The sequence below is a fragment of the Lacerta agilis genome, chromosome 7 (genome assembly GCF_009819535.1).
Source record: "Lacerta agilis isolate rLacAgi1 chromosome 7, rLacAgi1.pri, whole genome shotgun sequence".
Taxonomy (NCBI): Eukaryota; Metazoa; Chordata; class Lepidosauria; order Squamata; family Lacertidae; genus Lacerta; species Lacerta agilis.
The window spans coordinates 40,090,829-40,105,055 of record NC_046318.1 but is presented as its reverse complement, the minus strand read 5'-3'; the positions used below and the strand labels follow the sequence as shown (position 1 = coordinate 40,105,055).

At 40.2% G+C, this 14,227-nt stretch overlaps 2 protein-coding genes across 5 annotated transcripts in view; one reads left to right on the top strand and one right to left on the bottom strand.

Annotated features, from left to right (window-relative positions):
* ARHGAP28 (Rho GTPase activating protein 28) overlaps positions 1-5,704 on the top strand; it is a 52,267-nt gene extending 46,563 nt beyond the window's left edge. For all 4 annotated transcript variants that reach the window (XM_033154936.1, XM_033154937.1, XM_033154940.1 and 1 more), the window contains exons 12-15: positions 1,252-1,395; positions 2,297-2,421; positions 3,894-3,952; positions 4,914-5,704. In XM_033154936.1, coding sequence (XP_033010827.1) covers positions 1,252-1,395; positions 2,297-2,421; positions 3,894-3,952; positions 4,914-5,005 — 420 coding nt within the window. In that variant the 3' untranslated portion in view covers positions 5,006-5,704. The remainder of the gene's footprint in view (positions 1-1,251; positions 1,396-2,296; positions 2,422-3,893; positions 3,953-4,913) is intronic.
* A 5,521-nt stretch (positions 5,705-11,225) lies between these two features.
* Positions 11,226-14,227, bottom strand: part of LAMA1 (laminin subunit alpha 1) — an 87,721-nt gene continuing 84,719 nt past the window's right edge. The window contains exons 62-63 of the mRNA XM_033154935.1: positions 12,146-12,368; positions 11,226-11,579 (exon numbers count right to left, since the gene is read on the bottom strand). Coding sequence (XP_033010826.1) covers positions 11,419-11,579; positions 12,146-12,368 — 384 coding nt within the window. The 3' untranslated portion in view covers positions 11,226-11,418. The remainder of the gene's footprint in view (positions 11,580-12,145; positions 12,369-14,227) is intronic.

The following is a 14,227-nucleotide window of genomic DNA, read 5'->3' as shown; positions in this document are numbered from 1 at the left end:
CTGATTTTTTTTTTTATGGATAATGTTCTGTTACTTGAAAAATATGGCAGCTACGGCTTAATTTAAAATAGTTCTTTTGTGAATTAAGATATGAATGAATTTCCATACAGGTGTAGCTTTCCCACTTTCAGACTTTCCAGATTACTCCTCTTGTTGCACAGCAATATACTAGCTTTTCTGCATACTGGTCTCTGCATAACAGATGAACATTACTTCTCCAAGTTTGATTTAAATGACTATGTTTCTTGACCAAGAAGATCCACTTTTGAGGATCATCCATGATACCTCTCACACTTGTTTCTGAGCATTAATTCTAGCTGGCAAGAGAAAGCACCTCTGAGCATATACTGAGTGACATTTTCCAGTAGGGGAAAAAAACAGGCTTCATGCCAGCTTAATCTCTTGCAGTCTTGGAGACCCTTGCAAATACATTGTCTCTATTTTACAAATGCTAATTTCAGTTTCATAGAAGTCTTGTGCCAAGGCTGCTAATTTTTCATTACAAGCTGAACAAGTCCAGGCTGAGAACTAATGCAGATATGTTTAGTAATTTAACAGAAATAGACCGAAGTGCAAAATATAAAGCACACAGAGCATTTATAGGCAAACTATTTCTTTTAAAGTAATAAATCAGGGGAACAGCCTGTAATAGAAGCACACATGGAAGATATATTTGTTAACGCTTATTTCTCTTAGTATTTAGCAAGGATTTGGTAGGAAGGTAGGAAGTCTGAGAAGCTGGTAGAATGATAACCCAAGCAGTGACAAGCATTTTTCATCTATAATCTCTTTGATTTGTGTTTATGCAAGACCATGAAGGCTGGGCTTGATTTACCTAGTTACAAATGGGACTTTTGAAGCTTTGTAATAAGTGCACTATTAGCATTTCAGACTATTGGTACGTTCAAGAACTTTGCAGTTGGAAAAAGGCTTAAAAGGGGCTATTACAGGAACTCGTCACCTTTCTCTGTAGAGAATTAAGAAGCTGAATAAGTAGATTTACAGCCAGAACTGTTACTTCCATTTCAGGGATGAAAGCTATGATTGATGGGATAGTGCAGAAAATGCCGCTTAAGATTCTGCATGCTTCTTTTCAGGAAGTTGAAATGAGACCCCTGTTTTCAAGATTGTACACTGGGATTTTCTACAGTAGGATTACATTCCAGGAGTGTGTGTGTGCACTGGGGTGGAAAGGCTTTTAGGAAGTAATTTGTGATGTAGACTCAGTTTTATTTTCTTCCTTCTCTTTAGGTTCCAACATTTCTGATATCTCAGGTGAGAAAGATGAACGAAGCTGCCATAAACAATACAAAGAGACAGCTGATGTTTGACAAGGGTGTGCGAAGGCTATTGAGAAGAAAAACTATGGAACGGGAGAGGCCTGAAAGAACAGAGGTGGTATTATTATTTACTGTTTGTGGTGGTTAGTTAGTTGCATTTATTTCTTTTAAATAAAAACTACGCCAGAGGCAGTTTGCAACAATGGCATTAAAAAAAAAATGATATAGAGAAGGCTGTTCTGGGGCTTTATAGTACACAATGAATTGTTCCAGTGGCAAGGCTTTTCAATCACTGAAGGACAGATGTATTATAATTCGGGCATGAACCCCAATCCTTCCATACAAGAGGCACTAGTGGAGTCTGAGACATCAGCTGGAGCCTAGGACATGCCTTGGTGTCTTCCTTCAGTGCTTTCCTTGCATGACTCCTGCTCGATGTTTTTGTTCTGTGTGGTTTTGCCCTTCTTAAGCATTGCTTTATTTTGCTTCTGTATTTCATTTTTTATTGTTGTTGCTTTTAAGGTTTCTTTGAATTTTGTTTTTTAACTTACCTTAGTTATATTGTTTTCCATTGCCATATACTTTGGGGAGGGGTTCTCTAAAAGGGTAAAAAATGTTGAAATATGATGTTTACTTAAGAGCCACCAACAGTCTACTCAAAAGGCCCAGACATGCCATAATTTATTTCCAGGCAGTGCAATTCTACTGGGTAGGTAGTGGCTGGCATACCAAATCAAAGTTCTGCTTGGACTTGGAAAAAAGGACAGGTGTCTGTAGAGCAAAAGGTGGGAGAGGGAGAACAACCTATCTCTGCCCCACCCCCTGGCTTCCTTTTAGTGTCGTTTTCTTAAGAAACAAATCTTCCTTCTCATTGGTTCCAGGGCTTTTCAGAAAATGAAGACTAGCAGCTGTCCCATATTATATTAGATGAATGGATGGTACTGCCTTTGAAAAGGATTCTTTGCCCAACCAATTTGTTGACTTTAGCAAGTTGTTTTTCTCCTCTGTTTCTACAGTCTGATATACCAGAAGGGGTGATAAGAGTTCATGCTCCATTGCATTCAAAAGTCTCTATGGCAATCCAGCTGAACAATCAAACAAAAGCCAAAGATATTCTGGCACGGTTTTACTGTGAAAACAGGTGAGTAAAAGCAAGAAGATTAGCAACAACTCATGAAAAGATTTTGGAGGAGAACCATACTATTCTTTTCATTATTCCAACTTCAGTTTTATCTTAACTGTGTGAGGAATGAGAGGAGCTTCCATTCATTCTTTACATTCTTCTGACTGGTTATACATGCAAGTTTCATACATGCAAGAGCCATAGCTGTCAGCTTTCCCTTTTTTGCGGAAAATTCCCTTATTTCCAGCGCCGTTTCCCATTGCAAAAAAAAGAAAAGAAAAGTTGACAGCTATGGCAGTTTCCCAATGCAAAAAAAAGGGAAGGTGACAACTCTGGCAAGAGCTGACAAGATTCAGGCTAATGTAAAGCGGCCAGGTGATTGCTTTGCAGGCACATAGTTTACAGCCCAATTGGTTTCCACCAATCATCAAACAATTTCCAATAATTTGTTGGCACACACTTATCAATCCTTTATTAGGCATTTTACAAGTAAAACCGCAAGAAAGAGAGTCACATACAAAGACCTTAAGATATATGCAAAAAGGCGACAGTTGAGTACATATGCTGATTGTGTGTGTGTGTGTGTGTGTGTATGTGTATATATATATATATATATATATATATATATATATATATAAAATCTGGGATTTCTTCCTGTTAAGCTACTCCTTGGGGCACTGCTGCCAAATACTCGGCTACCCCCGCAGTCACCCTTTGGTCAATGTCAGACAGACAGAATCCAACGCTTCCACCGTGCTGTGGTTTCATACCACTCAGGAGGGGGGACAGTATACGTTCACGCAGCCTACTGTACAGTGGGCAATGAAAGAGAATATGCTCTACTGTATCCGGGACATTCAGGGAACATCTGCGGTATCTCTTGTTTCTGGGAATGTTCTAGTATCTACCCCTGACAAATGCCGAGGGAAAGACATTCAGCCGGGCCAGCATAAATGCCCTACGTTGGGCTGGGATTATTAAGTTAGTAACATAGTTGACCCTGCTATCTAAGATACAGTGGTGCCCCGCAAGACAAAAATTATTCGTTCTACGAATTTTTTTGCATTGCGTTTTTTTCATCTAGCGAAGCGGCAATGACAGCCGCGCTTTCACTAAACAAAAAAAAAAAAAGACGGAAATTTTTCGTCTTGCGAGGCAGCCCCATAGACTTTTTCGTCTAGCGGGGCAGCCTTCCGCAAGACGAATGCCTTCGTCTAGCGAGTTTTTCGTCTAGCGAGGAATTTGTCTTGCGGGGCACCACTGTATTTAAATCATAGAATATGGGGAAACATATTCTGTTTACAGCTGCCGCAATATTTTGTCTCTCAACATCCTTTAGTCTAGTTAATTACTCTAATTTGTTGGCTTTGGGCACCAAACGACAAAGGCTGAGACCATTAAGGGAGACAGAAATCCCATCAGATTAAACTTTACCACTACCAGCAGCTTTAGAGTATGATTGTTAATGTTTTGTTTGTTTTCTTTTGTAGCCATGGATCATCAGAGAAGATGCAGATTCAAAGTTTACATGAAATCGGAGGAAATATAGGTTAGTGCTTAAATTGAAACAATAACAACCTTGTCTTCTAGATTGGTTTTTAGGGATGTGCCTAAAGTCAACTGTGATGAGCAGCAAGCAAGGCAGAGTCATCTAGCTTTGCCAGGGGAAGCATTAAAAGTCTCATTCTGCTGCTTCCTGTAACACATTACCATGAAAGTACTCCTGCCAGTACTCTAGCTAGAGTGGGATAATAAAAGCACCAACCTGAGTAGGGGCAAAAATGGGCGTCAAAAATCTTGTTATTCTTTCAATAATTATTAAAATAAAGTCAAATTTACATAATGTTGTAGTTTTTAAACGTTAAGATATGTTTTGAATGTGAAAGATGAAAACACACAGAACTGCTTGCTCACACGCTTTGTTGAAGGACAGGTAGGAAGAGTGCAATTTTTCATTTTCTGTGTCTGCAGGAACACCCTTAAGAACTTTAGGTGTGTTCCGTTTATTGCACAGAAAATCAATTTGTTCCTCCTTATGCCCCAATCACCCTGTCTTCCCTAAAACCTAAAATGTGATTGGAATGCATTTTAACTGTTTAGAGAGTCCCCAGTTCAAACAGAAACTACAAGGCCAGCAGATAATTATTTGTGGCGTTTACTGCAGTTATGGGAGTTCCTGTACCCTGATTGTTTTTTACTGAACTTTGAGCATCATTCAAAGGCAAAAGGAGATATTTCTGGAAATGTAGAATTCACACATTACAGCTATGGAGGATTTATATTGGAACAGGGAGAAGGAAATCTGTGGCCTTCCAGTTGTTGTTGGGCAGCAGCTCTTGGCATCCTTGACTATTAGCCTTCTGGTGGGGGCTGATGGCAGTTGTACTCTGAGCAGTATGCTACAGGTTCCCTGTCCCTGAATGAAAAGAATGACTTTATAAAAATCTACCACATCTTATAAACAAAGCTAAAAACTTTTTTTTAAAAAAAATAAATCCTGTTTCTTTCAGGACAGCACTGTTTGGATCCAGATGCTTACATGCTGGATGTTTACCACGCAAATCCTCAAGCGGAATGGGTGATAAAACCAAAAATAAGTTGAAACTTGTAAAAAGACACCTTGGCAAATCATTTCTGAAAATGCCAAAAGGATGGTTGAGAAGCTTCCACATGAAGAAGAGCCATGTTGCTAAGGATGAAACCAAAGTAGTTGCTACTCTGCATGATCTTCCGAACATATTTTATAATATCGTCCCTTCCAATACATCATACAACCCAACCTTAGGGTTTGTTATAATAATTTATTTTGAAATGAGTACATTTTAATACTGGTTTTACTGGTGCCTGTTTCAACTGACATGAAGGAATATAGATAGAACTTTTTGTTAACAGAATATAAAAACTGGATTCCCCCCCCCCCAATCTTGCCACCTGCCTTTTATATGGAAGACATACTGAGGCATCCCGGGAGACAAAGGATGAACCACTAATAACAAGATAGTCAAAGGAAAAGAGGAAGTATCATTCAATATGGAAAAAGGCAGTGCCAAAATTCTGTGACAACTCATCCATGTTGAAAGGAAAGCTTTTATTGTCAAATGTTAATACCTGTGCCTCAGTTCTTATTACTACTGCCAATGAGAAGGGGGAAACTACTGTGTAAAGGCATTTTTTTACTGTTAATTTACTGTGCATGTATATAAACATATAGCTATTCAGCATTTTAATGCCATTTCTCTGACTTTACCAATGTTCAAATTAATGTGTAACAAATAATACAAGTTGATTTGTAACACATTCATTTCACATACTGTACTATTGATTGAGCTACATGTGAACCACTTGGAAATAATGGAGGCCTTGATTCTTCATGAAATTTGCAAGTCTGCTTTAAAAAAAAACAGCCATACTGTTAAGCATTCTCAGCCTATGAGATGTGATGACTTATTTGACAGGTGCCCATTCCTCATTTTATTTCTTTTGCCTTTTAATTTTGAACCAACAGTGCTTAAAGCAATAGCTTCTCTTTCACGTTTATAGAAACATGGGAGAAGTGATCTTAATCAGAGCCTTAATGAAGTGTGTTTTTAGTAAGAGTCATTTTAGACCATTGGTTTTCATCTGTTGGGTCAGGGCCCATTACTGCAGAAGTAGATGATTCAGACTGCAGCTCTCATCAGCCATTGCCAACATGATCAATAGCTTAAGGATGATAGAAGGTGTAAGTTCCACATTGGCTACCCCTTCACTATCAGGTCACAGCCTGATCTAAGATGGGTCACAACTGCAGCACTATCACCATACAAATATATGGGTAAAAAAGAGAAACGAGTCCCCAGACACGTGTTTGTATTAAAGCTCCCAGGTCTGAAAACATTGAAGGCTACTTGTATAAACTTTGGGGAAATCCAGACGACACTAAGAACTTTTAACTGGAGAACTTAGTATGTGTTTAAATCTCTTGCATAGCAAGAAAAAGAAAAGTGCCTAATGTTGGCTGAATCAGGCCTTGAATTAAGTTGAATTAAATAGATTTAGGGAGAAAGTTGGATGTCCAATGAGAGGTATTAATTGACTGATGGTTGCAATAGGTGGCTACTTCTGCAGCATGAATCTATATTTCCATTTTTATTCCTATCTGTTGAAAGATTTTTGTGGGTTTTTTGGTAAACCTCATAAGATGCAAAGCAGAATCTCATTTAAATTCAAATACTTACTGCACAGTTAATTCAATGTGGTTTGGTTTTGTCTTAAAAAGTTGGGCTGTGGAACATGGAAAGGAAGAAGAGTAGGTATTTTGAGCTATAACTAGCAAGTGCACTAACTCCACGGGCCTCGGCATAGTTTTTTTCTGGATGGCATTGAACAATGGGAATGCCGTGTTTTCATTGAAATCAGTGTAGCATATTTTGATGTAGCAACGTTTGTATATAGGTGAACAATTCAAAACATTTAGGGATATTAGGCAGAGATGGCACAAAGTTTACACTCAGTGGGCTGTATCCAATGCTGGACCAGCAGGACTCTGCTTATGTGCTGATTTTGAAGGCATGCAGGGAGTTGGAGGAGACAGGAGAAAAAGCTCTGTTGTGTGCCCAGAAGTGAGTGGAGAGTCTGTGACTGTACAAAACAGAATAAATATCTTAAAAGGCTTCTCACCGTTTTGGCTAAGATCAAGTGAAGTACTGGAATGTTTTGTAACAATTAGTTGCTCATGTCTTAACAATGCAAACTACCTCAATGTATTATTTTTTTTAGACTAATACATGCTCAATACCTTTGGACTTAATCCAAAAGGACCCAAATACCCAGTCTGCCCTGATCAGCTGTTCATTGGGGTGGGCAGATTTCACCAGCCACTTCCCCACTAAATGTGATTGTTGTTGTTCAGTCATTCAGTCATGTCCGACTCTTCGTGACCCCATGGACCAGAGCACGCCAGGCACACCTATCTTTCACTGCCTCCTGCATGTGATTAGTGCTAACTAAACTTTCCCTCTGGAGGTGTGCATACAGCTTGGGGGCAAAATGTGGGGACATTCAGCTTGTGGGTTCTACTTTCCCTTCACTACAAGTATACTCAGTTATTATTTTTTATTTGCATGTATGAACCTGTGCGCTAAAATGCCACAGGAGTGAAAGGCAGGGTTAAGAGAATGCATTTTCTGCTCTTGACTCTACCTTTCCAATGTTTTTGATGTTCATGTGTTTTAAGCTTATCTGTGTGTTTTTAACAGCTGAAGCTCTTTTCCCTTCAGTGTCATGAAGTGCTATCTGGTTCACACAATGGTCGTCTTTTATCTAAGTACCCAACTTTCAATCAGCTGGAACTATATCAGTGTTTATTTCCTGTGCCACTATTTACCTCTCTGCACATGACCAAGTATTTTCCACCAGTGCTTCTTTCCAATGCTTTCCATCTCAGTCTGTCAGCTACTCATATCTGTATGGTCATGGAAAGAGCTATCTTCCCCTATTTTCCTTTCTACCCTATGGGAGACTTGAACCCAGTTTCTCAACTGAGCCACTCGCTTTCCACAGCAGGATGGGGTAGCACAACTGGAAAGGTGCTGTGCCAACCACACTTGCCTCTTCTAACCTACCGCACAGTGCATCAGACACTACAAAACTTTCCTCAGTGGAAGGCAGACATTGGGATGGAAGTAAACAGATACTGGAGAGCTCTAGCTGTCAATTTGGTCAGCTCTTAAGCTGCAAAGGATACTATCCCATTGTCAGTTAGAGGACCCCAGGAGAGGTGGGCAAATTATTCACATAATCAAGCCAACTTTGTTCTTTTTATAAACACTAGCAGCCTTGTATACCTGGCCTTGCTTGGGAATTCTGAGGAACCAAAAAAATCACTGCGGTTCTGACATCAGTGGTTAAAATAAGTGCAGTTTTAAAAGGTTCATGAGGCCATCTTGATTCATCTAACATGGATGAAAAAACCTGCTCCTTGATCTCAGGCAGCATCATGCAAAATTTGGTTATGATATCTTAACAACTTTCCAAAATGTATAGTAGGCACATACACCCCTTTAAGTTACAAGCAAACAGTGTCACTTGTACCATATATTATCTTAGGTGGAAAGTGAAATTGGGCTCTGGGGTAATGTTCCTAATGGTGCTTATCCCCACAACCCAATTTTCCCCCACCTATCATATAGGCCCCAGAATAGAGAGAAGCAAACAAAAAGCTGCTTGCTTCCCTCCAGCCTAGCTGACAGCAGGTACAGCTAGTGACCTGCACCTACACACTGCTGTTGTCCTGGCTGCATGAAGGCAAGTGTGCATTGGCTGCTCTTTTCCTCCAATTCATTTGACAGAAGGCAAGGATGCCCCCTCCCAACCCAGATTCCAATATTTGTATAGCTGCAGGCATTCCCTTCTATTGCAACATCCATTTTTCTATTATATAGGGAGTGGAAACTATCATTCTGCAGTTTTTATGTGTTCTTTTCCATGGTTAAATCTGGACTTTAGCTAACGTTTAACGTGTTAAAGTATTTTAACATTTAAAAAAACCAACCCGGAATCCTCTGCACTTTCATTTCTGTTCATACTGAATTCAGCTGGAAGCTAATGTCAGAGGCATATCACTTTTTAAAACAGCCCTTAAAAAATAATAATACTCTAGTAGTATTTAAACACTCCTTTAAAATGAAATCTGTTAGCATTTGTTTTCATTGACCATCTGTTGTGAATGTTTGATTACAGCATTCTGATTAAACACAGAGGATTTAGAAAGTAGAGCATGTGTGTACTTAATTCAGGAAAATGAGTGACTTAAAAGTGAAATGCATAAAAGGGACTTGATATAGAGGCCTACTTAATCTTGTATTCCTAAACCAAATAAATAAGATATTTTGTTGTGTCTTGTTTGTGTATTAGATGGCCAGGGTTTTTGGAGGCATGAAAATGTTGTCTTATGCTTGAACAGTTAATCCCAGTGAATTTAGTTAATGGTTCATGATGTGATCTGCTACAAAGAAAACCAACCTACACTCCAAAATCAAACAAACATGCCTATCAGCTCCTTAAAAGGGGTTTTAAGAAGACATTAAGCTTTCCAAATTAGTTGAGTGCTCCCAGAATAAACTTAGATTCTAACAGATATTACAGACTTTGGCTGCAACCCTAACCATGTTGACTCAGATGGAAGTACCATTGAATTCAATGGGGTTTACTGCCAGGTAAGGGGTTAGGATTGCAGCCTCACTTCTGGAAACCAGTGATCTCATATCAGCTGCATTAAGCATTATTAAGTCTTCTGATGAAACATGGGTGCCTTACTAATTGATAATTAGAAATTATATTCATAAAACCAAATAATAATGAAGTAAGCCAAATAAGATTTTTTACCTTTTGTATCTTCTAGTTCACTTCAAAAAGTGAACCAATGACATCAGGGCTATATACGTGACCTGCCAATCAGAGGCTTCCAGAACACAGTACATGAGATCTGTGGGCCTCAGTTGTTGCAAGTGCTCTGGAGAGGGATGTAAAATGTTGTTAACAGAAAAACAGCACTGTCTGCAAGTCATTCCCAGAACACAGCAAATATAAATAGCTCAGCTGGTAGAGTATCAGGGTTGTGGGTTCAAGGCCCACATTCAGCAAGATTCCTGAACTGCAGGGGGTTAGGCAAGATGACCTTTGTGATCCCTTCCAACTCTAGGATTCTATGGTGAAGATTTGTTGGCCAGGCTTCTCCTTGGCACGATAGTTTTCTATTTGCAGGACATTTTTGTGGGAGAACATTCAAACATGCAAACCTCCTCCACACCTACAATCCTAAATGTTATCTAGTCCAGGGAAAAGTTGCACCATGCGATTCTGCTGATTGCCAACCCTCTCATCTGTCTGTGACAATGGCTGCAGAAGTGCACAGCACCAGCAGGAACCTTAGCATTATGCCTCCAGTGCTTTCATTACAATATAAATGAAGAGCATCTGCATAGCAAATGGCCACAAAGAATATGCACTTGCTTCAGCATGAGCCAAATAGAACTGGCTCTGCAACCTGGCCCCTCTCTAAGTGTTAGGGGAGCAATTTACATACTCCGCTTCCAGCTGAGCTTCTTTTCTATACAGAATACAAATTAGTAGCAGCATTACCAGTGTGAAGTTTTCAGCGGTAGCGTTCAGATATGATTTACTGAAATGCTACGGGCAGAATCTGTTCAAGATTTTAGCATTAGCTTCCTACTAAATTCAGGTGGTGCTGTGGGTTAAACCACAGAGCCTAGGGCTTGCTGATCAGAAGGTCGGCGGTTCGAATCCCCGCAACGGGGTGAGCTCACATTGCTTGGTCCCAGCTCCTGCCCACCTAGCAGTTTGAAGGCACGTCAAAGTGCAAGTAGATAAATAGGTACCGCTCCGGCGGGAAGGTAAACGGCGTTTCCGTGTGCTGCTCTGGTTCGCCAGAAGCGGCTTAGTCATGCTGGCCACATGACCCGGAAGCTGTACGCCGGCTCCCTCGGCCAGTAACACGAGATGAGCGCCACAACCCCAGAGTCAGACACGACTGGACCTAATGGTCAGGGGTCCCTTTACCTTTACCTAAATTCCTCAAGCTTGTGCCATTACCTAACATATTTTCTGAGTCACATTTTACAGCTACAAAACACACACAACCTGAAATAATGTTTTACTGCATGGGGCCCCATTTTATAGCTTTATTATAGAAAAACCAATATACGCCAAATGAAATACTGTCAAAAAAAATCAGCAGAAGATACACTGTAAACACTTTGGGCGGGGGGAGGGGGGAAGAGAGAAGAAAACAAATTTCACCCAAAATGAAAACCAGTACTCAATGTTGTTAACGTTTTAGTAGAGGTATCTGTTGTACAAAGAGACTTTAAAAATTAAATGTGGTATTGTAGAAGTTCTGGCTAAAAACAGTTGTCCTGAGTTGGAAAATACATGGATATTGCTGAGACCAGGATTATCATTAAAAACTTATTTTTTTTCTCATTAAAAACACATGAAACATCTGAAGATGGACGTTCACTGTTCAGCCCCAGGGCAGGAATGTGGAAAAACTCCATGCAGGTCAAAGGCTTCACTGAAGTCAAAGGCTTCTGCCTGTTGGCTTTTAATCAGCATAAGGTTTCTCAAACACCCTCGGAATGAGCTCTTACTGGTCAAGCAGTTTTGTTTTACATCAGCTAGAAAACAAACGAAAGAACACAGTGAGCATGTTTGCTGTTAGGAGGAGATTAAAATTGTACCTTAGAAATGGTTCGACAGCTTCCAGTAAGTCCTTGATTGTACACTACCAAGTAAAAATAAATAAATAAATAAACCCCACAGCCTGCGATAGTTCCCCTCACCCTTTACCATCAACGGGATTTCCATTGCAGGACCCAAGGGGTCTATATGCACAATGGAAACTCCAGGCTAAAAGGCGGGAGAAAAACAGGCCTTCTGCCACAGCACTAGTTACCAGACAGCAATTTGGGGACTGTAGGGAGTGCCTATACCCATGATGATGTTCAGATGGGCTCTCAATGGGATTATAGCTGCTAATTAATACAAAGCCCCAACCTGGCTTGAACCAGATTCTGAGGAGATGGGAAAATAAAATATCAAGCAGGACATTCTCTAACTTTACCAACTTCATGCTGCTTTATGGCATCTGCACCACCAGTCAGCCAGAACACAAACCAAGGGTGGGGTGAAAATATAATGAGTAAACAAAATCTGCATTTTGAAAATGAGGAAAACAACATACCAGGATACCCTCCAACATAAATAGGGTTGTTCGTATCTGCAGAGGTGGAGTGCATATGTGGATTGTCAGTCTGAACCAAGTTTCCATCAACTATCAAAGCAATACGATGCTTGCTTTTGTTTGCTTGGAGTTTGTGCCACAGTCCATCACACAGACCGGTTGTGCCTTTGGGCTCATAGGTAGCTGTTATTCTACCAGCTCCGTTGTTGACACTGAATAAAACCTACGCGGCGGCAGCCATGCAACAATAAAGGAATAAGGCAAGAAAAAAAATTGTTCTTTTAAATATAACAAATTGCTCGATGATGCTGTGGGAAAGTTTTCATTTAACCAAATGGTAATTCATTCAAAGTTCACTGCTGGTAGCTTTGACGGTTGAGCAGTATATAATGCCCACGAGACTATTCCCTATGAGGAAGAGCCCAAGCTAGCCTCCCAGGACCCATCTCTAATTTTAGAGTACTACCCAATTGCCTTTTCTAACCCAGGCTAAGGGCTTGTGATGGATCAACACTGCCTTTAAGGAGAACTCTAGCATGCGGGGTGCCTTCAATGTCTTCTGGGAATTATTATGTTAGAAACTAAATGATTGCCTCACCTCTTCTATCTCCATCTGATCACTGTTCTCTGCAGGAAAGGGCATCTTGCACATGCCATTCCACAGAATCAGGCCTTTAGTGTCGCAGCACCTACCCTTTAGAAATCCACCCCATTAAATATCAGATGCGTGCTACCTCTATTGTCCTTTTGCCATGTATTGAAGACTTTTCTCTTTCAACAAGCCTTCTAAGCAGAGATTCTTATCCCAGCTAGTGTCTGGATTTGGTCTGAAACTGTTTTTATATACATACTTGCTGTTAACTGGCTCTATGTGTGCAATTGTTTTATATGTGTTTTTATCATATTGCGAGGTCACTTTGATATGCTGCATAGGAGGCGATTCATAAATGGGAATCATCATCGTCACCTGTCAAGATGGCTCCCTAAGGCACTGGGGAGTTTCCATGCATGGCCTCCTTGGCATCTAGATAGATGCCAACTGAAGGCTCATGCTGGGGGTGGGGTGGGGTGAAGCATCCCAATAGGCTTCCTTGGCAAGGCTAGTGTTACTGCTGCTACGTCAACATCCTTCATATGAGTGTTTATGAGTGAGGAGAGGGGCCAAAGTAGCTGTGACTCATCAGTGACTAATGAAAAGGCAGCTCTGTATGAGCACAAGCTAGCAGTAAGAAGGGGCTGAATAGCACAACTGCACACTCGGGGCAGATCAGGCGGGAGGGCTGCCCCAGAGTTGGGGGCATCGTCAAAGCCCATATCTAATCCCCTGTACTTACCACGATGGAAAATTAATCTTTCTCCTGATCTAAGAAAACTTTCTAGGAGGTAAAATCATGAAACAATTGTCCCCTTTTCTGACCTTCTGTGTGGAAACATCTTCATTAATGAATTTGCTCACACTCAAAGCCTCCCCTCATCCCACTTAATATAAGCTGAAAAGCGCAAAGGAGAAAAGAGAGACAAAAATCTTCTCCCCCTCATCCAGAGAAAACAGAGAGAGTATAAAGGGTTCAAGTTATTCCACAAAAAGCTTCGTTTAATGGAAAAAATTCCTAGGAACCTAAAATAGTACTTTGAAGATGGCTTCGTTGAAACTGTTTAGATGTATTTTGATGGTTCTCAAGATGGTTTATGCTTTCCTTCATTTGCAATGTATTATCTGACAAAACATCTTAAATAATTAAGTTTTAGGCTTCTTAGGTTTATTATGGATATATTTATAAAACGATAGCCATGGGATTTATGTGTAATGGTTTTTTTAAAAAAACTTTGACATTTTTCATAATCTTATTTTAGAGACCTTAACTTCCTCATTGTTTAATTAAAAGTCCTCAAATAGACGGCTGTGAAATAAGTATTATACTCAGAATGAGGCGAATGGGGAGGAAACACTGGTGTGGGAAAACATGGAAGTATGATTCACGGAGATAGCTAAAACATACTAGCTAACTAGCGGACAAACCCACATTCACAACAATTTCTGCAACATTCAACATTTTCCTGTCACATAACTCGTGACACAGC